Source organism: Hemitrygon akajei, chromosome 6, assembly GCF_048418815.1.
Source record: "Hemitrygon akajei chromosome 6, sHemAka1.3, whole genome shotgun sequence".
In the NCBI taxonomy this organism is placed as follows: Eukaryota; Metazoa; Chordata; class Chondrichthyes; order Myliobatiformes; family Dasyatidae; genus Hemitrygon; species Hemitrygon akajei.
Genome location: NC_133129.1, coordinates 128,247,830 through 128,275,508, shown reverse-complemented (window position 1 = coordinate 128,275,508; position 27,679 = coordinate 128,247,830). Strand labels below are relative to the sequence as shown.

Below are 27,679 nucleotides of genomic sequence, written 5' to 3'. Positions count from 1 at the left end.
ATAATTCTAATTTGCAAAATGTAAATTAGGGGAAAACTTTTTATGACCATATCTTCAGGACTGGCTGAAGCACTCGAATATCATTCAAAGCAAGTTCTAAAGTGCACACATTTGAATTTCAAACACTGGAAATCCACTGTACTCATCTGCCTTGTTCCATACAAGGGTACTGCTGGTGAAGTCTCGATGTGCTAATCCCATGCTACATGAATCCCATATCTTCAGCAGGAAATTTGATTTTGTTAGTCATGGCAGTTTTTGGTGAGATTTTTAAAAAACCTTGATTTGAGGTGTGGTTGTTTGAGGAGTCATCAAGATTAAAGATGGCAATGTAGTTGGCCTCCCAACAAGCAAATTTATACCAAATGCAGATGATGGTGTATAATTAAACTATCATTAATCCCAATACATACTCTTTAGATATATAGTGGATTCCAGTTAATTGGGACACATCAGAACCATTACATTTTCACCCAATTTAGCAGCTGCCCTAATTAGCTGAAGTTTCATGGAAATAGCTTAAGAAGTATAAAAAAAAGGCAAACTAAGTAACAAATTAAAAACACAAAATGCTGGCAGAATTCAGCAGGCCAGACAGCATCTATGGGAGGGGGTTATTACCTGCTGAGTTCTGCCAGCATCTTGTGTTTTTTATTTATTTCCAGCATCTGCAGATTCACTCCTGTTGCCTAAGTAACAAATTATTTATTTAAGTGAAACACTGAAGAAATTAGAACACTGCCAATAGCACTGCTGTACTATAAAACTGTGTATTAGTTCTCAATATTTATCAACAGAAAAATTCATCCAGTGAACACAATGAACAAAATCAACAAAGACATTTAATGTAGATAATGGACTGCATTCATTACAATGCTTTTGATGATTGCATCTTCCAAATCTTCATTTTCATTGTAACATTTAAGATGATTGCAATACCTTCAAATTCTTTGTAGTTCCTGCCTTGCTGAAATACTGAAGCCATTTTATTTTCACTCCTGGCCGTTTTTGGATTTCCAAGCCTGAATGCTTGAAACTGCAGTGAGCAAAAGAGTTCTGAATTGGCTTGCTGCTTATTTCTCAGCAACCATCAGTGACAAAGATCACTTCTTTTTGAACACAAATACATGCAACTGATGCTATTTAAAAACTGCTCACTCTAAACACACTGTAGCCTCTAACAGCTGCACAAGTGAGCGTGGCTGATGTTTGTTAGAACCCGTTCAGCAACAGCCCCAATTAAGTGGAATTGAGTCCCAAGTAAAAAAAGGGAATCCTGGCAATTTTCTCGATTAGTTTTTGTTCTTTAAGAGTTATTCCAATCAACCCAATTAACCAATGGCCCAGTTAACTGGAATCTGCTATATTGTGGAAATTGCAATTTCATTAATGTATGCTCTCAACGTGCATGTTTAAAGAGGAATTAGGTAATCAAGAAGACTTTATGTAATTTTAATACTGAACATGTGCAAGCAAATAAGCAACAGTAGAAAATAACAGACTTCTCACCCATACTTAGTGGCCATTTTATTAGGTACATCTATACACCTGCTTATTAATACAAATATCTGATCAGCCAATCATGTGATACCAAGTTAATACATAAAAGCATGCAGATATGGTCACAAGGTTTGGTTGGTGTTCAGACAAAACATCAGAATGGGGAACAAATATGATCTAAATAACTTTGACTGTGGCATGATTGTTGGTGCCAGATGGGAAGTATCTTAGAAACTGCTGATCTCCTGGGATTTTCATGTAGAACAATCTCTAGAATGGTGCAGAAAGCTAAAAACATCCAGTGAGTGGCAGTTCTGTGGGTAAAAATGCCTTGTTAATGGAAGAGGTCAGATGATAATAGCAGACTGGTTCAAGATGACAGGAAGGTGACAGTAACTCAACCATGCACTACAACAATGGAATGCAGAAAAAACATCTCTGAATGCACAATATGTCAAACCTTTGAAGTGAATGGGTTACAGTGGCAGAAGATATGAACATACAGAAATACACAGTGACCACTTAATTATTACCAGATAAACAAGTGGCCACTGAGTGTAAATGTGAGAGGAGAACAAATCTTAAAATGAATTAGTTGAAATAATCTAAAAAATTATATTAAGATCAGGACACTATTCAAAACCAGTTGTGAGAAATTGTTCAGCATGGATGTATTGACTGTTGCTGTGCATGTATCAGTGAGTCAGAAGCGGAAGTGGAAGGCATTGCAAAAGGCTCAAAGGAAAGAGCTGTTTTACTTAGAGCATTAATACCAGAATCAAAACCTGGGCACTAGCACAGAAGGTACACAAATAGGTTCAGAAGCAGAAGGGCGGCCATAAAACAGTACAGAGCAGGATATTAGCCTTTTGGTCCACAATGCCTAAGTCAAACATGATGTCAAGTTAAACTTATCCATTCTGCCTGCACATGATGTATATCTCATGAACATTTGTGTGTCTATATTAAAGCTTCTTAAAATGCCACAATTGTATCTGCTTCCACCACTATCACTGGAAACCCATTGCTGGCATCGATGATTGTGTGTTAAAAAAAAAAATCCTTTAAACTTTCCCCTCTTATCTTAAAGCTATACCCCCTACTATTTTATAATTTTAGCCTGGGAGAAGGCTCTTGACTATCTGCCCTACCTACACTTCTCATAATTTTGTAAACTTATGTCAGGTCTCCTCTCAGCCTCTATCACTCAGGAGAAACCAATCTGAGCTTGTCAATTCTTTCCTAAAACCATACAATACAGACAGTATCCTGGTAACCCTCTTTTACACTGTTTCCAAAATCACCTCCATCCTTCTAGCAATGGGGAAACCTAAACGCAAAGTGCAACCTGACCAAAGTGTTATTTAGCTGCAACATGACATTTTCACTTTTATACCATACTGATGAAAGAAAACATGCAATATTATCTATTTACCACTCTATCTACTTGTGTTGCCACTTTCAGGGAGCTATTGGCTTGGATTTCCTACAGATCATTGAAATGAAACTTTACTTTTATCTCCACAATGCTGATTATTTCCAATATTAGTTATTTTTATTGCAAAGATCTTTGCCGTCGAGCATCTGCACTATAGTCACATTTATCCCATGTGGCCATTACAACTTACTGTAGTGAAGCTCATAGAATCACAAAGCCATTCAGGTCACTGAATACACAGGCTGTTTGAAGTGTATGTTTCTTTCCCATTTTGGGAATAGATTATTTAGTTGTCTATTTGGGTATTCAACCGTTCTGTACAGTCTTGCCGTGAACAACGGGAGCAACACAGTAATGGAAGTGATACTTTCACCATTTTAATGCTTCTCCCGGTACCAGATGTTCATTATGAAGAGCATTTGAAGGCTCTGAGCCTGTATTCACTAGAATTCAGAAGAATGAGGGGTGACCTTATTGAAACCTATTGAAAGGTGAAAGACCTTGAAAGAGTGGATGTGAAGAGGATGTTTCTTGTGATAGGAGAGTCTAAGACCAGCAGGCACTGCCTCAGAATAGAGGGACATCCTTTTAAAATGAAGATGAGGAGAAAGATTTTTAGCCAGAGAGTGGTGAATCTATAGAATCCATTGCCACAGGTAGCTGTGGAGGCCATCATTATGCATATTTAAGGCAGAGGTTGATAGATTCTTGATTGATCACGGCATGAAGTGATACGGTGAGAAGGCAGGAGATTGGAAAGATGGATCAGCCATGATGAAATGGTGGAGCAGACTCGATGGGCCTAATGGCCTAATTCTGCTCCTATGGTCTTATGGCCTTATTACTATTCCAGTATTTTAGCAGGCCTACAACAAACCCAACTGGGAAGGGTTATCTTTGCATCTAATCAAAATAATGCAGGAAAATAATACACATGACTGTTGGGAATAGTTTAATTCTGAAGCAATAAAACCACAGTTCAAAAGAGGGAAAATGAGACCTTGAAGGTGTGGGCTGTGTTGTATGATGGTAGCTGATAAAACCCCTGTAAATTTTGGTATGGAACAGTAATGGCAAACCAAATTAGGGATTTTAAAAAGCAGAATATTTCCAGATGCTGTAAATCTGAAATAAAACCAAAATACTGCAACCATTGTGGAGAAAAATATGTTTAATACTCAAGGTTGATGGGCCCTTTCTCATTAAAGCATTATGTTTCATTAAATATTAAAACATAAAGTGATGGCACTGGTCAGTGAGAGAAAAAGTGTTTTGCACCATAAAGGCGACGTTTTCAGAATTATACTCACCAGGGATCAGCATGAGAGACAGCTGCAAGCCATGGAATACCCGAAGGTTGGCTTGCTCTGCACCATCATTCTGTCTGTATCCCCCAGACGACAGTTCTTCTTCTGCATTCTGGAGACACTCACATTGCTTCTCTATATGTCGAGAAGCACAAAACTGATATTTGTTTATTTGATATTGTGTGCTTAGTTTTGTAAACCTATGCTTTCTTTTCTGCACAAAATAGTAACAGATAACCTGGTGATTTTTTGCGTCTCTTCAAACATAAAATTGTATATAATTGTATGTGCATTTTTGATGTGTTTTTCTGTTGCATTTACTTAAAGTGTCTAATGTATTTGTGCATACAGGGATACTTGCACAGTCTCTGGATACCCGAGGAAATTGGTAAAACTCTTGTCGGCTGAATAGCGAGTTGTGCTGTATTGTTCAGCAATTTGTCTCGATGTAGCCACCACGTTACTAAAGATCTATTTTGTTCAGTTTATTGCAGTATTCATTACTATAGTCATTGCAGTAATCATTACACTACTCATTGCAGTACTCATTACACTGTTCTTACTGCAAATGCTCTATCTGAATGTACAAGGCTGAAAAAACACCAAGTACTCTTACATTAACACACAGAGGTCAATGCTGTTAGCTGTGGAAGTCCACTATTCATGCAGAACTAAATCCCAGACTTACTTCAACCAGGAGGACCAAAAACAGGAACAAATCTTTCTGGGACTCACACACCCTCTCTCATACCTTGTGCCAATGAGATCTTGTGCAGGATTCTGGACTCTGTTGATTATAATGGAGATTCTAAGTCTACAGACGTGGAAGAAGAGGAGGGGAACTTAATTTTAACAGTGCCTTTATAATTTTGTTTTAGTCTTAATCATTTTTAAGTGACTAACTTTCAGGTATATTTGGAAAGTTGAAGTTTCATAAACTAGCAAAGTCTGGCCCCCACTTTGCATTCTGTTAAAACCTGCCAAGGCCTAACAGGTTAGGCCTGTGAAAACAGTATGGTGGTAGTCATGGTGGCACTAATTGCCATTAATACCACTTCTCCTAAATCAGCACTGTGAATTCCCATTGAAACGGATCCTCTCCACCTTACCCTGGAGAATGTGGGAAATACAAGAGATGTTTCTGACTGGTCTAAGAAGATTCAGTATATAGAAATTACAGCAGGCCAATTGGTTCAACTAGACAAGACTGGCATTTTATTTTCTATGTGAACACACTCTTTCCATATCCCCATATTGGTATTCATCATGAATGTTGACAATACGCTTCACCACTGCTATTGGATCTGATATTTAAACATAGCTGACTCTTTGAAACCTTCACAGTTAGCATAGAAAACAGCCAATGCTGCTCATCCCTACTTGCCCCAGAGAAGTTGGTTCTCCTGGGATCAGCCGTGGAAATGATATCTCTTGTGCTGTAATAAGTCAGCAAACATCAGATGAAAATGCTTCCAAGTGCTGTGGCTTAGCAATTCCCAGGATTTAAACACAGCAGGAACAATGCATGGTGATATGCTGTAGCTCTATGTCAGAACACTCTTACTTGTAATGAGATTGGATGACAAGGGAGGAGAATAATGTTTCATGACAAATGATAATTATTCAATAAATAATGTGAGAATTACAGAATGTGAAATGTGATCCTAATGGAATCACTAACTGAGATTTTGAAAATATCATTCAAAAGGCGATAGAGGACATAAAGGTAGAACATAAGATTGTCTCATTGTGAATAGATGAGGCAGTTATATGTGTGGCCAAAATGCATCCCTTATATATCAATTATATACTGTATTAGTTATAATTTACACTATTTGTTCAATGATTTATCCATGCATGCTATTCAAGTGTGATAGTTTGTATTGCAAGTGTAATTATGGTAAAATCAGTACCAAAAGGGGTAAAGATGACCTAATCACCTGCCATTACTGCAAAGGAAAATCAGTGGAAACTCACATTGCACAGTAGCTCTTTACATAGTTTCAAACAATTTTCCACTGAAATTAGAGAAAGAAAAACCTCTTTGAAATTGCAAACATAAATGTTCACTTAAAGAACTGGTTTGGGCTTGGGAAGAAAGCAACCTCCATCAGATGCAATTATAACCCTGGTGGGATGCACAGTGAGAAATAAGGATGACAATGGGCAAGTGCGTAGAAAGAACAAACAAAGCACAAGACAGCACTGACACAGAATCAGCAGAGATGAACCAAAAATGGCTGATGAGGATGAACAGGTCTTGGATGTTGCCAGTACCCGCTGAAGTAGCTAGTAAACTTAAATGACATCAGTTTTGATGCAGATTGATAGAATATATGGACTCTGATGCATTACACCATACAAAAAAATGGAAACAGCAATGCTCACTATACACAAAATGAACCTTACAAGCTGAAACAAAAAATTGCACATGAAATTTAGCAGTGTAAATAGAATTTAAAAAAATCTAACCACCATTTACTTCATAATATGTTATTATTTACTGTTTTGCAATGAATTAACTTGTCAGTATTGTTGATAATTATGAAATGGCAAATCAGTACAGTGAAGAAATCAATAAGATTGAAAGAGTACAGAATTTACACGGATGTTGCTGGGACCTGAGGACCTGAGGTAAAGGAGGAGGTTGATTAGCTAGCACTTTATCCCTGGAGCACAGGAGAATAAGGGGAGACTAGAGAGAGATTTATAAAATATGAGAGGTATAGATAGAGTAGTTGTGTTGGCGCGTGGCCTAGTGGGCAAGGCATCAGACTAGTAACCGGAAGGTCACTGGTTCGAGCCTCAGCTGAGGCTGCGTGTTTGTGTCCTTGAGCAAGGCACTTAACAACACATTGCTCTGCGACGTCACCGGTGCCAAGCTGCATGGGTCCTAGTGCCCTTCCCTTGGACAACATCAGTGGCGTGGAGAGGGGAAGGCCTGCAGCTTGGGCAACTGCCGGTCTCCCAAACAACCCTGCCCAGGCCTGCGCCCTGGAAATTCCAGGCGCAGATCCATGGTCTCTGGAGACCGATGGATGCCACCACCAGATAGAGTAGTTGCAAGCAGGGTTTTTTGTCCCCACTGAGATTGAGTGAGACTAAAACTAGAAGTCATGGGTTGAGGGTGAAAGTTGAAATGTGAAATGTTAAGGGGAACCTGAGAGGGAACTTCTTAACTCAGAGAGTGGTGTGAGGTTAAAATGAGCTGCCAGCTGAAGCAGTGGATGTAGGTTTGATCTTAACGTTTAAGAGAAATTTAGAAAGGTACTTGAATGGGAGGGCTATGGAGGAGTAAAGCTGAATGGAAGCTGGTCGATGAGACTAGACAGAATAACAGTTCAGCTTGTACTAGATGGGCAGAAGAGCCTGCTTCTGTGCTGTAGTGTGCTATAATTTGATGATGTAATGATATTTCCTTTGTTCTATTTTATAGAATTATATTTACCTTATACAATGTGCTCTCTGCACATGACCCAATAGCCCTTCTTGACTTTACAGTGTTCATGCAGGTTCTATTTTTGAATAGGAATAGCCAAAAGTTGTATAAAACTTGTTGAAATTACCTGATCAACACTATTTAACTAATTTTTTGATTCACATCCTTTGAAACCCTTATATAGTCAACCTATTGCAAATTAAATGGTGAAAATTTTGATTTAACTATCAGTCACTGATGGTGGAGGGAATTGAAGAATTCCACTGCCCTTATTACAAGAAAACATTGGTAAATATACTGTACCTTTTTATTGCAAGATTGTTAAAAAAACACAGAATATACTTTTTGTAGTTTAGCTTTTGCAATATAGTGCAAAAGTGTTTACTGTTATTATTGTTTAACTGGTTAGTTGAATGGAAGCAGAAAAAAATAACCTTTATCAGATTTGATTATTATTGCCTATTGAAAATGAAATTGCATTTGAATAGACCTTTCAACAAAGAAAAATTGACCCAAAGCCATTCATAGCCAATAAGGTAGGGAAATAAATCAGCTTATAAAAATATAGCGCACACAGCAATAAGGTTATGATTAAATATACAAATGGATGAATATTCTTCAAAGAGGAATACCATTTGATCTGTTACAAGGAGAGGACTCGGTTTAACATCTGAAAGATAGACGCCTGGCAGTGCAATAGCTCTTCAGTCCCACATTGGCAATTTAGCCTCAATTACCTTTTCGTGAGTGGAACGTGAATCTATGACTTTAATGATGCTGAGAAAAATGATCACAGCTGAGCCAATGTAGAACTTGGATCATTTATATTTATATTTAGTGGGAACAGAGGATTTCTTTCATCATATGACATGAGAAAAATAGCAATCTTGTCAGCTCTGGATTGGAGCTATAATCCAAACCAACATACAAATTAGATTTGCTCTTCCAGTTAAATCCAAAAAACCTTGAGCCATTATTTTAGGAAACTTAGTTACCCAATGTGTTCTCAGTGAGTCACTAGCACTAATGATTAAACAGAGTTCTCAAAATCTACACGTAGGTAAATGCAGTGGACAAACACTGAAGCACTGGAACGTAAAAACATTGCCATGTTGACCTGTTTGAATACTCATTCTTTCAATATTGAATACTTCGAGTCAGAGCCATAGAACGTGGGGAAGCTCCTTTGCTTCACAAAATCCACGCTGACCAACAGCAGCTTGGAGATTTACTTCTCTAACTCTGATATTGCTCACTCAGAAGTTTATATAAAATTAATTAAACCTGTAATGGTGACCTTTATCTGGACTTTTCTTTAGTTAGAAATACTTGTTTAATGTCAAAAAGTAAGCTGTTCTAATCATTCAGGCTGGAGTGAAGTGGGAAACAAACATACCGTTGGTCTATCAATCAGTGGAGCCTACTCAGTTGTAATGTACAAGACATTGGTAACTGGACATATAAATAATTATGGAATGGTTTCTCACACCCTTTTTTCTTACAGTTGTTTCTTGAAACTGCAAAGGTTATCATCAGGAATCCTGCAGAATAGTACTGCAACAATTTCAATATCTGAACAGGCTGATCTAACATAGGCATGACATTTTTAATACATCTGATTTAATTATTGCTGATTCGTTATCACAACAGTTCACTCTCTGAGGTTCTCGGGTTAAAATTATGTCTTAATCCTACAGAATAATGGGGAGGGAGCACAGCCTTACAAGGAGAGAACCAGAGTTTATGTCAATCCTGTTTTAGTTTTATTTATTTTAGAGATAAAGCATGGAGTAGGCCCTTCCTATCCTTTATACCACGCTGCATAGCATTACCTGATTAAGCCTAGCCTATCACGGGACAGTTTACAATGACCAACTAACCAAACAACCAGTATGTTTTTTGACTGTGGGAGGAAACTGAAGCACTCAAAGAAAACCCATGTGGCCATGGAGAGAGTACAAACTCGTCTCACAGACAGTACGGTATTTCCACACTTATAATATGACATTTGCTGATTGATTCGCTGATGGAAACACTTCTTGATATAATGAAGTTAATCATATTTAAAAGATGTTTTTCTTATGTTCTTGCCTACATTGTAATAGAAATGCAGACTATCAATAAAGCAATTTCTTTCCCTATCAAAAATACCCTCAAGTAGAATCTTATAAGATGAAGTGGCCATTTCCACTTATGTAAGTTCCAAAGCAAGGGCCCAAAGCACCAAAAGTGCATTGAGGAATAATTTAGACACTTTTAAGGAAAGAGGAGTTTATGTCGGTCCTGCTCCCTCCTTCCTTTCTACATTAGAAGCTTCTGCAATATGTATTAGAAAGGTTGTGTCAACTGAAATTCTAACAGGAAGCTTCTGAAATATGCTTCTGTTAAATATTTTAATAAAGATGGGGGAGAATATTATTTCCTACTGAGGCGAAAACCTCAAATACAATTCTTTATTTTGGAACTAGTGTTTCTTCTAACTAAATTGTGGTAATTGTCAGAATGATATAAATGACTATTGGATCGAAACATTTTTTTGTCTTGGTTTTGCTTTTAAATAACCAAAAGTTGGAGAAGTCCAATAAAATATATCTGCAACTCTTCATCTCTCACACTCATCAGGAAAGATTGGGAAATACATATAATTGTTTGATCTAATCAACACCATTTACTGCTCAAGACAATATTCAAATATATATCTTTGTATGGACAACTTGTGAACATGTTTGTTGCAAACTAACTCATTATCACATAGAACCACAATTAATCCCACCAATCTACTGCTCTACATACAATATAAATAGCATAGAGTTCTCTTTAGTAACTGGAGAAAAACCTTAGCAAAATGCTAGAATATGCACATTGTTTCTTGGGCAACATGTATAACTTGTTATCCTTTATGTTCAGTATTATACATTCAAGACTCTGCTGACTTGTGTGGACTATTAAGCAATACATAGTGGTCATATTTGGCACTCTTTCCCTCCATAATAGCATAAATATTTTGTAAAAGGAAGCATTTTTGGAAGGATTTAATCTCAAGTTGATGTTTAAGATTTTTTGTGGGTTTAGAGCTGTTGCAGAATACTCTACTAGCCTTCTGACAAGTGGCAGCATTAGATAGATTGCATCTTTAATATCTATGACCATACTTGATATATGTATGCACCATTTATATGAAATATTCAGTGGGTTGGCTGCTTCTCAGCAGCTCCAGTAGCAAGCAGATACATTCATTTATTAGGCCAAGTTCACTTTGATCTGCAATTTGATCTTCTGTTGTCCTGCTACCAATTTCCCACTATTAGGCTGATAGAGTGTAGTGAAAAATAGTGTCTCAGAGTTGCATTTGCCAAAGCACCAGCATTAAAGTTTAAGAATGTGAACATCATGCAAAATACTTATACAAGTGCTAAGGACGCATCGAAGTTTCTCGCTTTAGTTCTTTCGGAGAGCGTGCCACATGGAGACAGGTTTCCTTAACGTTGCGAGCATCTGATTCCAGTGAGTAGCCCCCATCCCACTGCTCTCGGGTCCAATGATTACATGGCCTATATTCTCAGTTCTTCCTTCTTCACAGCATTCAGCCACTGTTATTCGTAGGGATAATTCCTGTGTCAGAAGAAAAGCATTTGGTAGCTCATTAAAACGCTACTGAGAAAACATTACAGCACATGCTTAAAATCAGGAGATAAAAGTGAACAAAAGAAAGTCTGAAGGTATGAGTTGTGAGTTGGCTATGGTAGACTGGGAAAATACATTAAAGATATGGAAATAGGTAACCAATGGCCAACAATGAAGGAACTCATAGTTTATAGCAAGTATTGAATGTTTAAGACACAAAAAAAATCCAATAAAAATGGCCCAGTTAATGTTAAGAAAAATAGTTAAGGAGATACTAGATCAAAAAAGAAAATTTATAATATTGTAAGAAAGAACATTCAGTACAAGGATCTGGAAAATATCAGATTCCAGCAAAAGCTGACCAATACATTCATTAAAAATAGGAAAAATAGAATGTGACATTGATCTAATGAGAAACATGACTACAGACTGTAAAAGCTACAGATACAAGAACTTGAAGACCCACAATCAAGAATTCAGGAACAGCTTCTTCCTCTCTGTTATCAGATTTCTGAATGGTTCATGAACCTACAAACACTAACTCATTGTTCTTCTTTACTACACTATTTATTTTCTGACTTACAGTATATGTCTTTGCATTGTACTGTTGCTGCAAAACAACAGATTTCACATTATATAATCAGTGATAATAAACCTAATTCTGATTCTGAATTCCTGGATTTATTATGATGTTTCCCCTATAAGAACATCTACTCTTTAGGTTTTGTGTTCTGAATTTACAAAACTATTTTTTTTCTCTAACAAATAGTGTGCACCCCTCTGTACCAAGGCTTTCCAGGAGGACATCATTTTAGTAAAATGAGGAGTAGTTTGGAGTAAAAAAGAAAACCAGTGATTCTGGTAAATCTGAACATTCAGAAGGCCTTTTATAAAATAGTACCCAGGAGGTTAACAAACAAAATTTGATTACGTCGGACCAAGTGTAATACACTGGTAGGAATTAAGGATTATTTACTAGACAGAGAAAAGAATGGATGGATACTTTAGCTGTGTGAAGCAGATGTCACCGTACTGGGGGATGTTTGCTGGGACAAAGTGTAGCATGTCTAAGTTTGCTGATGATACTAAGCTGGCTGAAAAAATGGGCTGTAGAAAGGATGCAAAAAGGCTTCAAGAAGATACAGAGAAGTGAATTGAATTGGCAAGGACATAAGAACTTAAGAAGTGTAAGGAGGGGTTGGTTATCAGTCCCTATGCCTGCTCAGCCTTTCAATAAGACAGGGGTTCCCAACCTGGGGTGCGAGATGGAATTTCAGGGTGTGCGACAAAGAGTGGCTTGTGTCCTTGAGTGATGAGTCACGAGTCATCACTCAGCCAGCTGCCAGTGTGCCTTGAGAAGTGGTAGTAAATGTTTGACCCAATCACACTCCAGTCTCCTGCTGCCTGAGTCGAGAGAGACGTAAACTCACTCCAGTCTCCCGCTGCCCGAGTCTCATCAGTGTTACCTGGGAGTTACACCTCAGAGTCGAGGAGTCTCATCATTGTTAGCTAGAAGGTTACATCTCAGAGTTAAAAATCATCTCATAATGCCAAAATCTTTACACATCCCGAATCAACCATTGAGTAACGACTTCGCATTAAAACCAAACCCGCAGACAGTAGGTAAATTATTCAATTATAAAATTTTAAAAAGCCGCATTTTGATAAAAAGCAGCTGAAGTCATTCATTCGTATTTGTCTCAATGCATTAAAGAAGTTTTTGAATTTCAAAGGTTTTTTTTCTCTTAAAAGGTTTTTTTCTTGAATCGTTGATAATTTTGAATTATGTTAGTTGAGGAGGTATCATGGTTAGCGCTGAGGATTTTGAATCGTGTGATGGGAGTTCATATCTCCAGTAATCATCGGAAATAGGTGTGTAAATTCAATAGAGAGTAGCCTAATAATTTGCGTCACGTCCCCGTAGCATTTCCACCTGACGATTTATCTTGGCTTAACCGCAGATAATATCGTAATAATTCGAAAGTGTATTTCTCGTGATACTTTGCTATAGGCGTGTCTGGTTGAGTAAAGTGGTCATCCCTGACTTAGATAGTGTTTCTCATATTAGCTTATACTTTTCCCTTCATTAACCCTTCATCATGTCAAACAGAGGGAAATGGAATGATGACTATGCGTGCTTTGGTTTCACTCGCACAACAGGAAATGATGGTTTGCAAAAACCCCAGTGCATTCTTTGTAGCATTGTGTTTTCCAACTCAAATCTGAAGCCATCCAAGCTTCAAGAGCACTTCAAGAACAAGCATGGTGGAGATGATGTTGAAGGACATGATGTTGGGTCATTGAAAATCAAAAGAGCTCGTTTTGATTCACAAGGAACTTCCAAAATTAGGTTCCGTTTCTGTTGGAAAAACCACTACTTCTTGCTTCATACCAAGTGGCATATAAAGTGGCCAAATCCAAGAAGCCCCATACGATTGCGGAAGATCTCATCAAGCCATGTGCACTGGAAATGGCAACAATTATCCTGGGCAAAGAAGCAAGAAAAAAATTTGAATAGGTGCCCCCATCAAATAATGTCCTTCACAACCCAATCAGTGATTAGAGTGAAAATATTTTGGACCAAGTCATCTCAGATGTCAGAGCTAGACCTCTTAAAATCTCTATTCAGTTGGATGAGTCAACTGATGTCTCCAGTTGTAGTCAACTCATCACATTAGTGAGATATGTCAATGATGGTGCTGTGAAGGAAGATCTCCTGTTTTGTAAAGATCTGAAAACAAACACAACTGCAAAGGATGTAATGCAGCTGGTGAAAGATGTCTTTGCCAAACATGATTTAGATATCAAAGTCATTGGTTCTGTGTGCACTGATGGGGCACCTGCAATGCTTGGAAATAAATCTGGCTTTTCTGCATTGATGAAAAAGGAGATTCCAGACTTGCAAGTTACCCATTGTTTTTTTCATCGGCATGCTTTGGCATCAAAAACATTGCCTCCAAATTTGAAGAAAGTTGTTGATACTTGTGTGAAGATCATCAACTGGATCAGGGGGCGTGCTTTGGACAATCTGAGAAATGAGCATTCAGTTTTTCTTTTCCACACTTTGTCCGTTGGTTGTCACGAGGACAAGCTTTAACCCGCTTCTTTGAGCTGTGGGAAGAAATCAAAGTTTTTCTGGAGGAGCGTGAATGTGATCTGTTTGGGGAAATGGAATCACAGGAATTCGCCCAAATGCTGGCTTACTTAGCTGACATTTTCACTCGTATGAATGACCTGAGTGGTTCTCTTCAAGGAAAAGGGATAAACATATTGAAGGCTTGTGAAAAGTTGAATGCCTTCAAAGAAAAGTTATGCCTTTGGCGTCGAAGGATGAAAAGAGGCAGTCTCTCAAATTTTCCTTCACTAGAAGAGATGGTTGATGATGCTGGATCCATAACTCCTACTGTGCGTGAAGAAATTGTGGCTCATTTGGAAATGCTGTCAGAATCGTTTGATGGATATTTTGCTGACGTGAAGATTTCAGAAGAATGGATCATGAATCCATATTCCTACAATTTGGAGAGAATGTCAGATAATGAAGAGCTGAAGGAAGATCTTATTGATTTGTGGACAAATCGAGCTCTTGAAATGCAATTTGAAAGCAAGACTTTGGAGCAATTTTGGTGCGCAGCACTGGATATGTTCCTAAGACTTGGTGGAAAAGCACTCTGTGTCCTCACTCCATTTGCAATAACATACTTGTGTGAATCTGGATTCAGTCCTCTTTTGTAAATCAAGACAAAATCTAGGAATCGCCTGAATCCACAGGCAGACCTGCGGATTGCAGTCAGCAAGAAAGTTCCACGTTTTGACAAAATCATGAATGAGAAGCAGGAACAAAGAAGTCATTGAATTTTATGTTCACAATTGGGATTTATTTTACTGTTTACAATTTTTTCTGAATAAATTAGAATCTAATTGCTCAGTTTATATTTGCATTTTAAGCACTGAATTAAGCTTTTTTTTAAGTTCAATTTGTTCACCTGCAGTATTGTATGTGGTTCAAAAATTAGAAATTAGACTTCTTCATCTTCAAATGTGATACTACTTTTGTAGGGGGTGCGAACATTAATCAAACATTTCCTAGGGGTGTGGGGCATAGAAAAGGTTGGGAACCACTGCAATAAGACCTTTAATCCCAGTGTTACTTTCCTGCACTCGATCATTCTGCTTTGATTCCCTTAATGTATAAAATTCTATTAAGCAATGAAAAATGGAAAATAATGTGGGAAAATGTGAGGTCATAAAATATACAGTGATGCTGGAAAGTTTGTGAACCCTGTAGAATACTGTTCTATTTCTGCATAAGTATGACCTAAAATGTGATCAGTTGTTCACATAAGTCCTCAAACCCAGATAAAGAGAACCCAATTAAATAAATAACACAAAAACATTATACTTGTTCATTTATTTATTGAGAAAAATGATCCAATTTTACATATATTCATTGGTAAAAAATATGTGAACCTCTGGGGTGATGCCTTCTACAAAAGCTACTTGGAGTCAGGTGTTCCCTGCAAAGATCACACCAAGAACACAATGTGTAATGCTGGAGGAGGTGAAAAAGAACCCAAGGATAACAGCAAAAGACCTGCAGAAATCTCTAGAACTTGCTAAAGTCTCCAGTCATGTGTCCACTATAAGAAAAATCCCTGAACAAGAATGGTGTTCGTGAAAGGACACCATGGAGGAAACCACTTCTCTCCAAAATAAAAACATTGCTGCACATCTCAAGTTTGCAAAAGACCACCTGGATGTTCCACAATGCTTCTGGGACAATGTTCTGTGGACAGATGAGAATTTTTTTTGGCAGAAATGCACACTGCTATGTTTGGAGGTAAAAGGCCATTACACACCAACACCAAAACTTTATCCAAACTGTGAAGCATAATGGAAGGAGCATCATGGATCGGGGCTACTTTGCTATCTCAGGATCTGGACAGCTTGCAATCACTAAAGGAACAATGAATTCAACATTGTTCTAAGACATTCTACAGGAGAATGTTAGGTTAAGAGTCTGTCACCTGAAGCTTAATGGAAATTGGATAATGCAACAAGACAATGATCTGATAGACAAGAGTAAATCAACAACAGAATGGTTTAAAAAGAAGAAAATTAATGTTTTGGAATAGAACTAAAGTCCTGACCTTAATTCTATAGAAATGTGGTGGAACAACTTGAAGTAAGCAGTTTATGCAAGGAAGCCCACCAACATCTGAGAGTGGAAGCAGTTTTGTAATAAGGAATGGCCTAAAATTCCTCCAAGCCAAAGTGCAGGACGGATCAACAGTTACCAGAAACGTTTGTTTGAAGTTATTGTTGTACCGAGGGTCACATCAATTACTGAAAGCAAAGGTTCACATACTTTTTCCAGCAAATATATGCAATATTGGATCATTTTTCTCAATAAATAAATGAACAAGTATAATGTTCTTTTGTGTTATTTATTTAATTGGTTTCTCTTTATCTAGTTTTAGGACACGTGAACATCCAATCACATTTTAGGTCATATTTATGCAGAAATAGAGAAAATTCTACAGGGTTCACCAACTTTCTAGCACCACTGTAGAAGAAAAACTTGACATAGTAGGAGATTGAAATGTGTACATGTTTATTGAAAATGTGTGTTCTTACATTCTGAAACTTAATATGTAGGTAGGTATACTAAACAAAGAAGAGGACAAATGATATGTTGCTCTTTCATAGGAGAAGATTTTAATGCAAAGTTAAAATCAGGTAACTAAAATGATACAGGGCATAAGAGAAATTGTATCTGGAATATCATGTGCAACTATGGTTTCCTTAACTAGGGAAGATACATTACCAATAAAACGAATGCAATGAAGGATCAATAGACTGATCCTGATTTGTTGTGCAGTAAGAGGTTAAGAAGGTGGGGCCTTTACTTTTTTGAATTTTAAAGAATGAGAGATGATCTCACTGGAAGATCTAAAGCCTTGGAGGAATTTGACAGGGTTAATGTAGGGATAGTATTTTCCCTGGCCTGGATGAAAAGGTAGAGTCTTTGAATAATGGCTTTGCCATTCAAAATAGAGAGAAGAAATTTCTTCAGCCAATGGCCTGTGAAGAATCTTTAGAGGAGGAGTATTGACCCAAAATGTCAACTGTCCATCTTTCTCCATAGATGTGACCTGACCTGCTGAGTTCCAACAGCATTTTGTTTTGTGGTTGCCCACAGACATCAAATATAAGCTTTTGATCATCTCACTGGGGAGCTTTACTTGGAACTGGTGTACTTGGTCACTGCCTTTGTCCCTTCTGACAGCGTGTTTGGCCAGCTCACCGGGCAGCAGCAGGCGCACAGCGGTCTGGATCTCCCGGGAAGTGATGGTCGACCACTTGTTGTAATGGGCCAAGTGGGCTGAAATGGTTGCCACAAGAGGACACAGGTTTAAGGTGCTGGGGAGTAGGTACAGAGGAGATGTCAGGGGTAAGTTTTTTACTCAGTGAGTGGTGAGTGCGTGGAATGGGCTGCCAGCAACTGTGGTGGAGGTGGATACAATAGGGTCTTTTAAGAGACTTTTAGATAGGAATGTAGAGCTTAGAAAAATAGAGGGCTATGGGTAAGCCTGGTAATTTCTAAGGGAGGGACATGTTTGGCACAACTTTGTGGGCTGAAGGGCCTGTATTGTGCTGTAGGTTTTCTATGTTTCAATAAGCTGAGGAATTCAAGTAGATAAATAAGTTCAGAATGATTACTTTTGACATCAGTGTTTATTATGAAACAAAACTTGTATATTGACACAACTGCAAAACATAACAATACTTGTAATGAAGTTATAAAATAAGTAGCAAGTAGCATTTATATTACTAAAATGCTAGGTAATTATCCTCTCCAGGGAGACTGACTAATAACAATACCCCTTTGATATTCAATGGTGTTACCCTGAACAGTTCCCTCATCATCAACATTCTGATGGTCACAATTGGCAAGAGTTCAAATGGATAATGCATATAAAATCTCAGGCTACAGAAGCAAGTCATATGTCTGATATTCCACAGTGAGTCACCCATCTCTTACACTTCACCATCTACAAAGCGTCAGTCAGGGGATTCATGGAATAACTTCCACTTGCCCGTTTGATCACACCACCAACAATACAACATCATCTCAGTGCCCCTACTTCCTCAGGAGTCTGCAGAGAAATGGCATGTCATCAAAAATCTTGCCAAACTTCTATAGATGTGTTTTGTAAAGTGTGCTGGCTGGCTGCATTATGGCCTGTAATAGGAACACAAATGCCTTTGAGGGGAAAAATCCCAGAAAAGGTAGTGGATTTGGCCCAGTAAGCCCCTCCCAACCATTAAGCACATTTACATGCAATGTTGCCACAGAAAAGCAGCATCCATCATCCAAAATCCTCCCCAGCTGAGCAGTGCTCTTTTATCACTGCTGCCATCAGGCAGAAGATGCAAGTGCCTTAGGACTCGCACCTCCAGGTTCAAGAACAGTTACTACCATCAGGCTTTTGAACAAAAGGAGATAACTACACCCATTCTATTTCTGATGTTTCCACAACCGATGGTCTCACTTTAAGGACTCTTCATCTTGTCATTTCATGCTCTCATTTATATTTGCATTTGCACAGTTTGTTGTTCATTGATCCTGTTTACCATTACTGTTCTATAGACTTGCTAAGTATCCCCACAGGAAAAAGAATCTCAGAGTTGTATGTGGTGACACGTATGTACTCTGAGAATAAATTTTACTTTGAACTTAAAACTTTTACTGAAAGTTCATTCTACAGATTGACCATCTACCAAATACACTGCAGCTGCGACATTTCAGACCTATAACTTCTACTACTCATAAAGAAAGGACAGCAGACATATGGAAACCTGACTTGGAAATATATGAACTGCCTTTCATTCCCACCAGGTCTAACTCTTGAACTCCTACCTAGCCCCTTCATTAGAAGAATTGCAACAATTCTAAAAAATGTTTCATCGTCGCTCTCTGAAGAGCGATCAGTAATGGCTAGCTCTCTGCTACCCTTACAGCAATGGCCAGTTCCCATAAAATAGGTAATTAGAAAGAAAGAGCAGAGTGAGATTGAAGTGTCTACACTGATTAGCTTTGTGCTAAGTGACACTTAATACGAACGATGGAGCTCTCTGAAGATCAGTGGGAGTAATCTTTTCTCTGGATGACACATTGGCTCCCATCCACTACTGGACAGAAAGAAAACCAATCTGTCAGATAATACACAGCCAATGCAATTTAACCATTGGATTCTAAATTGTGCTTTCATTAAGATGAGTACTGTATTAGTTTCTTACCTGCAGAACAATTGCAGGAACTGAGAATATCATGGCTTCATTGAAAACTGGATTGGGATCATCTCTCTTGATTGCTGTTCTTTTCTTACTTATTTTCCTTGTATCTTGAAGGAGGTAAACTTTCACAAATGGATCTGTTTAGGTTAGTGGGCAAGAAACATCAGAGAACAAGACCAGTTACTTGGAATTAAAATCTGTTCATCAAATACTCTCAGCAGTACACATCAGAGACTACAGCTCAATTACAGGCCACTGTCAAAAAGGAGAAAGAAATTCCTGTAACTGAATTTTACTTTGAATCTGCCACCAATCCTCCAAAAGATGATAGAAAATATGCCAAAACTCAGTGAAGGGGTATTCTTTGGCCTCTTTACTGGGAGCTCCTCTTCCTTTTCTGCTCTCTAAGATTGGTAGACAAGACCTCAATCCCATTATTAAACATACATTAAGAATTTGGTTTCAGTTTTGCAGATTTTTTGAGTTAAATAATTTTGTTCTTTCTAGTAAAATCCATCTTAACTATTTTTTTAAACCATCAATTTTAGATCAAGCCTTTTTAGTTTGGAAAACCAAAGGAGTAATAACTTTTTCAGGTTTGTTTATAGGGGATTGTTTAATGTCTTTTACTCAGTTGGTGGATAAATATGATTTATCTAATGCACACTTTTTTTTAGATACTTACAAATTAGGAATTTTTAACGTATTTTGCTTCCAAATTACTCCTCTGCTTATCCACCTAATATGACAGATACCCTTTTTCAGGTTAAACCACTTCAAAAAGGATTGATAGCTACAATTTATAAATGGTTATTGAATTAACGAATGATATCTAATGATAAAATTAAAGGTGCTTAGAAATTGGAATTTCAAGAGTTACTTTCAGATAATCAATGGAGTAAAATTTTTCATTTGGTAAATACTTCATCTATTTGTGCCCGTCATTCCTTGATACAGTTCAAGGTAGTGCATTGGGCACATATGTCAAAGGATAAATTAGCCCATATTTTTCCCAATATCAATCCTATTTGCACTAGATGTAATATTGAGGTGGCCACTTTAACCCACCTGTTTTGGTCTTGCAAAAAGGTGGATAATTTTTGGAAAGATGTCTTTAAAACTTTATCAAAAGTCTTGGATCTGGACTTACAACCAAATTTACTTACAGCAATTTTTGGGATTATTCCATTGGAAGCAGGATATATTCCTGTTTCTGCTCAGTGGATGATAGCCATTTCAACTTTATTCAACTCTATTTACTTAAATGGAAGGATCCTGATCCACCTTCTGTTTTTAATTGGCTTTCCTCCATCATGTCCTGTTTAAGTTTAGAGAAAATAAGAAGTCGGACATTTGATACATCTTTTAAATTTGAAGAAATTTGGCGACCTTTTATTCAATATTTTCATATGATTTGATTTATTGATTTTTGTAATGACTCTTCCAGTTATTTTTCCGAAGTTTTGGATTTGATCAGAAAGTTTTCCTTTTCTTGTTTTTACTCTCAGGATGGATTGCCCAGTCCTTGTTTTCTCCTTTTTGTTTCTGTTTGTATAGAATAGTGGGGTTTTTTTTTTCACTTAAACATTTCAAAAAGTCTTTTTTCTCTTCATATATTGATAAGAGGAAAATTAATTATCTTTTTCCTTATTATACATTCTATATCAGATTAATACTATGCATGATCTTGATAATGTTTATTATACCTTCTTTATGTATTGTTATTGATATATATTTGAGATAATTCTTCTCTTGCTTGTATATATGCTCTTTTAAAATCAATAAAAACATTAATAAAAAAAGAAAATATGCCAAAATGAATAAATTGTGGTTTTTCATTCTAAAGTTGAGAAAGGTAATTTAATATCCTAGTAATGTTCAATTCTGACATTGAAGCTATTTCTTAATGCTCAGTTCTTTTTTCCAGAATGCTTTGCTCTAAACACTAAAAAAATACATTTGGTTACAAAATCAAAATTAATTCAAATCAGTAGCTTACAATCAATACATTTTATTATGAGCTGGGAAAAGTGTTAAAGATTTAAATCCAATTTACACATTGAAAGCTGCTAAGATTAAGCAATCAAAAATATATTGGAAGGCTCATCAAGATGATCAATGGTGAATACTAAAGGAATAAAAATATATTACACACTGTGAATGTTCAAAGATTCAAGTTGTCACGGCAGAAAATACTCATGGACTACTCTGCAGGGTGAACATACACGTGATCAAATCATGTTACTCGTGTGGATTACTCGAAGTGATCAGCCCATGCTACAATCAACAAAAACATAGAGGATCAATCTATGCTACACAACCTAAACACTTGCAGAGTTTACATGCAACACATCTGCAAAACCAGCCTGTGTTTCACAATGAATACTTTGGGTTCAAGCGATGGTGCAAAAAGAATGCTTATGAGATCAAACTCTTGTTTTGGACGGTGAATACTAACAGAGTGAAAGCTGGTGTCAAATGAAGCTGTCTTATTGCCCCAAAAGTTTTCTCACTCTTCCGTGGGGCAGTGTTGCATTTTATCACCAAAAAACTTTGTATGGGAGAGGAGCTAATCAAAGTGAAGTTTATTGTCATGTGCATAAGAACATGTATACACAGGTGCAATGAGAAAAACTACTCGCAACAGCATCATATAATCAACATAAAACACAAATTAAACATAAATTAAACACAATTCTTTACTAAAATTATAAATTGCATTTTTCTGGAAAGCGGCCAAAGTGCTCAAGAGTTGCTAAGCCGTTGTGACTTGTGTTTTGCCATTTGGTTCTTGAAGGGAAGGTTGGTTGCCTTGGTTGAAGGGAAGGAGCCGTTCTTGAACCTGGTGGTGTGGGAGCATGGCCTCCACCCATAGCAAACATAAGGAATGCCTGTATACTTTGGCTTGAGTACTCAGCTGTTGCTTACCTTGATTCTAGATGTTAAAGATTTCCCATTAGTTCTGAAAATATTTTCACAGCCACCATCAGAAGTACTGAAGCCTGAATTACCACACCACCAGGTTCAAGAACAGCTTCCCACATCTCAGGAACCATTTCTTGGTGAAGCCGAGCCTCAACAATAAGATGTACCATTGCCATCAATGTACAGAACTAGGAAAAGAGAATTTGAAGATCGAGACCTCAGACTTGGCACAAAAATGGGCAACACTTATCCCTGCTCTCATACGCTTCTGCGACCTGCAACAACTCTCAACACATGGAAAGATATCTGCAAAATCCTCCAGTTGACTGGAAGGTTAAGGAAACTAACATCCATGCCCTGCCACGGTCCAACATTCACAGAGAAGAGGCCCTAGTTATATTCAGTTGGCTCTATTGGCCACACTGAATCACTTGTATGCTTGACATCAGACCCTCAAAGCATCTATTGTTGGGGAAAAAGATCATCGGGCAGATAGGACGGTTTAGTGGTTATTTTTGGTGGAAATCAGTGGGAGTGACTTAATTCCTCATTGTTTTCACTTGGTTCTGTTTCTATCCACTCAGTGCCATGATTGTTTTGGTCTTTTGACCATTTGCTGGAAAATGGTGATTCCTTTTGGACCTTGGTCACTTTAATTTTGATCCATCCGTGCTCACTGTATATTTTCCATTTCTGTATAGCTATATTACACTATGGAATACCAACATGATTGACATTACATTTGGGAAAACCAACCGAATCATAATGCATCCATTGAATATAAACAGGAATTAAATTTCTTTGACTTTAGTCCAACAGGACCACAATTCACCCACTGAAATGTAAACAAGAATGAAATTACATCTGTTAGTAGTCAGACTATGATTGCATTCTGTGAATACTAACAGAATTACAATGCACTCACTGAATGTTGGGAGATGAATTGCTTACTTGCAGTGAAACCCACAGAATGGTGAAACATCAACAGGAATCAGACTGCAAAGTATGAATTCCATTAGAGTATCATTGCACTCAGTGAGTTACAACAGGATTGCAAAAGTTGACACAATTACAGATCAGTACAGCATAGTACAGGCCCTTTGGCCCACAAGGTTGTGCTGACCCCCTAACTGACTCTATTCCAGGTCTCAGAAGCAAATGAAAGCAGGGATAAGTCCTGCCCAGTTTTGTGCCATCCCACATAACCCTTCATTTTTCTTTCAGCCATGTTCCTATCGAATAGTAACACACACAAAATACTGGAGGAACTCAGTGGGTCAGGCAGCATCTATTGGGCGGGGGAGAGGGTGGGAATAAACCGTTAATGTTTCGGGCCAAGACCCTTCATCGTGAGCCCTGATGAACAGTCTTGGCCTGAAACGTCGACTGTTTATTCCCCTCCATAAATGTTACTTATCTTGCTGAGTTCCTCCAGCATTTTTTTTTTTGTGTGTTACTCTGGATTTCTGGCATCTGCAGAATCCCTTGTGGCTGTGCCTATCAAAGAATCTTTTAAATGTTCCTGATGTATCAGCCTCTACCTCTACTCTGAGTAGTGCATTCCAGACATTTACCACTTTCTGTGTAAAAAAAAATTAACTCTGACATCTCCCCTAAACTTTCTTCAACTCTCCTTAAAAGGATGTCCTCTGGTATTGGCTATTGCTGCCCTGGGAAAAAGGTGTTGATTGTTCACTATATATCTTCCTCTCAACCTATGATCCAGTGGATACAACAGAAATTACAATATCCACAGAGAATATCTATAGGACCATACTGCACCCAATGAGTACCAATAGAGTATCAGCAAACAGACTGTATTGTACACAGTGAATATAAATAACTGCAGCTCTGATATGAATCACGTAATGCACAAGGATTCATTGAATACCAACAGGTATGGTGTTTCACCCACTAAATTCCACCAGAATCACCAAAACACTGAGTAGATGCCATCAGAAAACAAATGACAAACATCAAGTCACAGCAAAATATCAATGCGATGCACTGGGACACATCATCAGTGATGTCACCTGTGGTCATCAGATGTTTCGGGTCTTTCAACATCAGGCATCCTCAGCCAGGCCTAACCAGACCCTGGCTTGTGTCCTAGCAACACTGGTCCATGGGTCACATCTCTTGATCCACATCCATCTGGAGGCTCACTCAGCAGCCTCTGTGACGGTCCTGATGGCTCTTCTCTTTGCTGCTCTCATAATTCCAAGGAGGGAGGAGGTTCTGCACAGCGAGCAGCCAGCAAATCCTCTACAACCCACCTGTATTGGCTCACATTGTGTCCTCCACCCCAGTCACTGGCTCTGCTTTACCAGCTTTCTTACATTCAAATGGCTCCTCAATACGGTCTTCCCAAGGAATTGTCAGTACTACCATGATCACATTGCATCCATTGAATTTCAGCAAAATCACTAATTTCCATTGAAATGCTGAATATTCATCAACTGAACTATGTTTGGAAACTCACTAGGCAATTCAGTTGGTTTCTGTTGGTTTGTAAAACAAATCAATCTTTCAGCTTCCCACCAAGTTTTGCCATATCATCAGCAATCCATTTTGTTTCCATCCTGTCTTTGACTGTCAGCCACAGGTGCCTCATCTTCTTGGAGTACTGTGTCCAGTTCTGGTCGCCTCACTGTAGGAAGGATGTGGAAGCATTGGAAAGGGTGCAGAGGAGATTTACCAGGATGCTGCCTGGTTTAGAGAGTATGCATTATGATCAGAGATTAAGGGAACTAGGGCTTTACTCTTTAGAGAGAAGGAGGATGAGAGGAGACATGATAGAGGTGTAAAAGATATTAAGAGGAATAGACAGAGTGGACAGCCAGTGACTCTTCCCAGGGCACCACTGCTCAGTACAAGAGGATATGGCTTTAAGGTAAGGGGAGGGAAGTTCAAGGGGGATATTAGAGAAAGTTTTTTTTACTCGGAGAGTGGTTGGTGCGTGGAATGCACTGCCTGAGTCAGTGGTGGAGGCAGATACACTAGTGAAATTTAAGAGACTACTAGACAGGTATATGGAGGAATTTATTGTGGGGGGTTATATGGGAGGCAGGGTATAAGGGTTAGCACAACATTGTGGGCCGAAGGACCTGTACTGTGCTGTACTATTCTATGTTCTATGTTCTATGAGAAGCAGGAATTAATTAATACCCAATGAAAGTCAATGGAGTATATTCGTGATCTGTGAAGAGCAACATTGCACACAATCAATACCAATGGAATGACATTTTATCTGGCAAATACCAGCAGAACCTCATCAGATTGTGGATATTGGTTGAATCTTACTGCACTCGGTAGAGTCTGAGAGAAACATTTTGCACCCAGTGACTCCCAACAGACTCCTAATCACACAGTCAATATGAGAAAAGTCACATGGCACCAAGCAACAAGCAATAAATTCACCTTGCTCTCTTTGAGTAGCAACAGAAGCAAGATGCACCAGCATTTGCCAACTGAGAAACGTTATACTGAGAAAACACCAAATGAGTTACATTGCAACCAATGAATACCAACAGGGTCCCCTTACTGCAAATGAATGCCAACAGGGTCCCCTTACCAACAAAATCAAATTGTACTCAGTGAGTACCGACAGATTCGTGGAAGTTGGATTGAATACTAACAGAATCACAACATACTCAGAGAATATAAATATAAAATAAAGTGGAGCTACTGAATTCCAACAGAATTACAAAATACCTACAATACCAACAAAAGAACACCAACAAAATCAAATTGTACTCAGTGAGTACTGACAGATTCGTGGAACTTGCATTGAATATTAACAGAATCACAACATACTCAGAGAATATAAATATACAATAAAGTGGAGCTACTGAATTCCAACAGAATTACAAAAGAACTGCTGTAACAACAAGAGCAATTAATGTAGTTCCAGTGATTGCCATGGAGCATGATCACTTCTAGTAAATATCAACAAATACTTATTGCATCCTGTGAATCCCCTTGAAACCATGTTTCGCCATATGAATGCCAACAGAATTACTTTATTCTCAGTTGATACAGGGATCACATTATCTCCCAATGAGAATAGCATAGTTTCTACTAAATTGTCTGAAAAATCATAAAGTACCCTGCATGTCAACAGAAATCTAATTTCAAACTTTGAATATAGACAGAATGCTATTACATCCAGTAAATATTTAAAATATCTGAATAAACTCTTCTCAAGCTTCCCGTTGAGTACAGGTAACAATTATAACCGATGTTTCGATGCTAACTCTGCCATTTTCTTCAGGGATGATGCCTTGGCAGGTCTAGTCCTGTGGTATTTATACCCTTGTCGTCCGTCCCTCCAGATTGGTTAATCCTTATCCAATCAGGATTCTGTTGTCCCACCTTGTTTACAAATGAATTCCAGTTCTTACTTAGAGCAATACCTTCGTCTTTGTTAAAATTCTTTTCTGCTAGGTCATCTTTGATCTGCATAAGCTGAGAGGAAACCCAGAAGGAAGCTCAAATCACAGCTTTTACAGGTCCAAGCTGGCCTGGGACACAGGATGGCTGGTGTTTACAGGATTCCCTGTGAATGTGGCCAGATGGGACACATGGCAGAAACCCACATCAAAGAGGACTGGAGGTGTATCTGATTCGATTACCTTGAGAAATCGGTGGTAGCAGAACATTGCATTCACAATGGCCATAGGATTAACTTCAACGGCACAAAACTACTGTGCCATGCCAATAGCTTTTGGGACCGCCTGGTAAAGGAAGCCATTGAAATAAAACTAGAGAAAAAGAAGTTTAACAAGGACTAAGGTCTCGCATTAAGTATGAAACTGGAATTCAACTATAAACAAGGTGGGACAGTCGAAATCTGATTGGATGAGGACTAACCGATCAGATGGGACAGATGTCAGGTGCATAAATACCACCAGATGAGAGATGCACAGACATCATCCCTGATGAAGATGCCAGGGTTTGTCATTGAAACATCGGCTAAAATTGATACCTGCATCTGGCTGGAAGCCCGAGTAGAGTTTATTCATCACATAAGCTGGGAAAACGCTGGATCCTTTTTCATTAAAAACATCCCTTTGCACCAGGATATATCCACTGAAATCCTAGTAAGCCCCAGGAAATTCTTACAGGAAGCACATTATGACCAGTGAA

At 38.1% G+C, this 27,679-nt stretch overlaps 1 protein-coding gene across 10 annotated transcripts in view; it reads right to left on the bottom strand.

Moving 5' to 3' along the window:
• Positions 1-1,498: 1,498 nt before the first annotated feature.
• The window catches only part of syt12 (synaptotagmin XII), a 253,476-nt gene continuing 227,295 nt past the window's right edge, over positions 1,499-27,679 (bottom strand). For all 10 annotated transcript variants that reach the window (XM_073049223.1, XM_073049217.1, XM_073049218.1 and 7 more), the window contains 2 exons: positions 19,610-19,743; positions 1,499-11,296 (listed from right to left, as the gene is read on the bottom strand). In XM_073049223.1, coding sequence (XP_072905324.1) covers positions 11,123-11,296; positions 19,610-19,743 — 308 coding nt within the window. In that variant the 3' untranslated portion in view covers positions 1,499-11,122. The remainder of the gene's footprint in view (positions 11,297-19,609; positions 19,744-27,679) is intronic.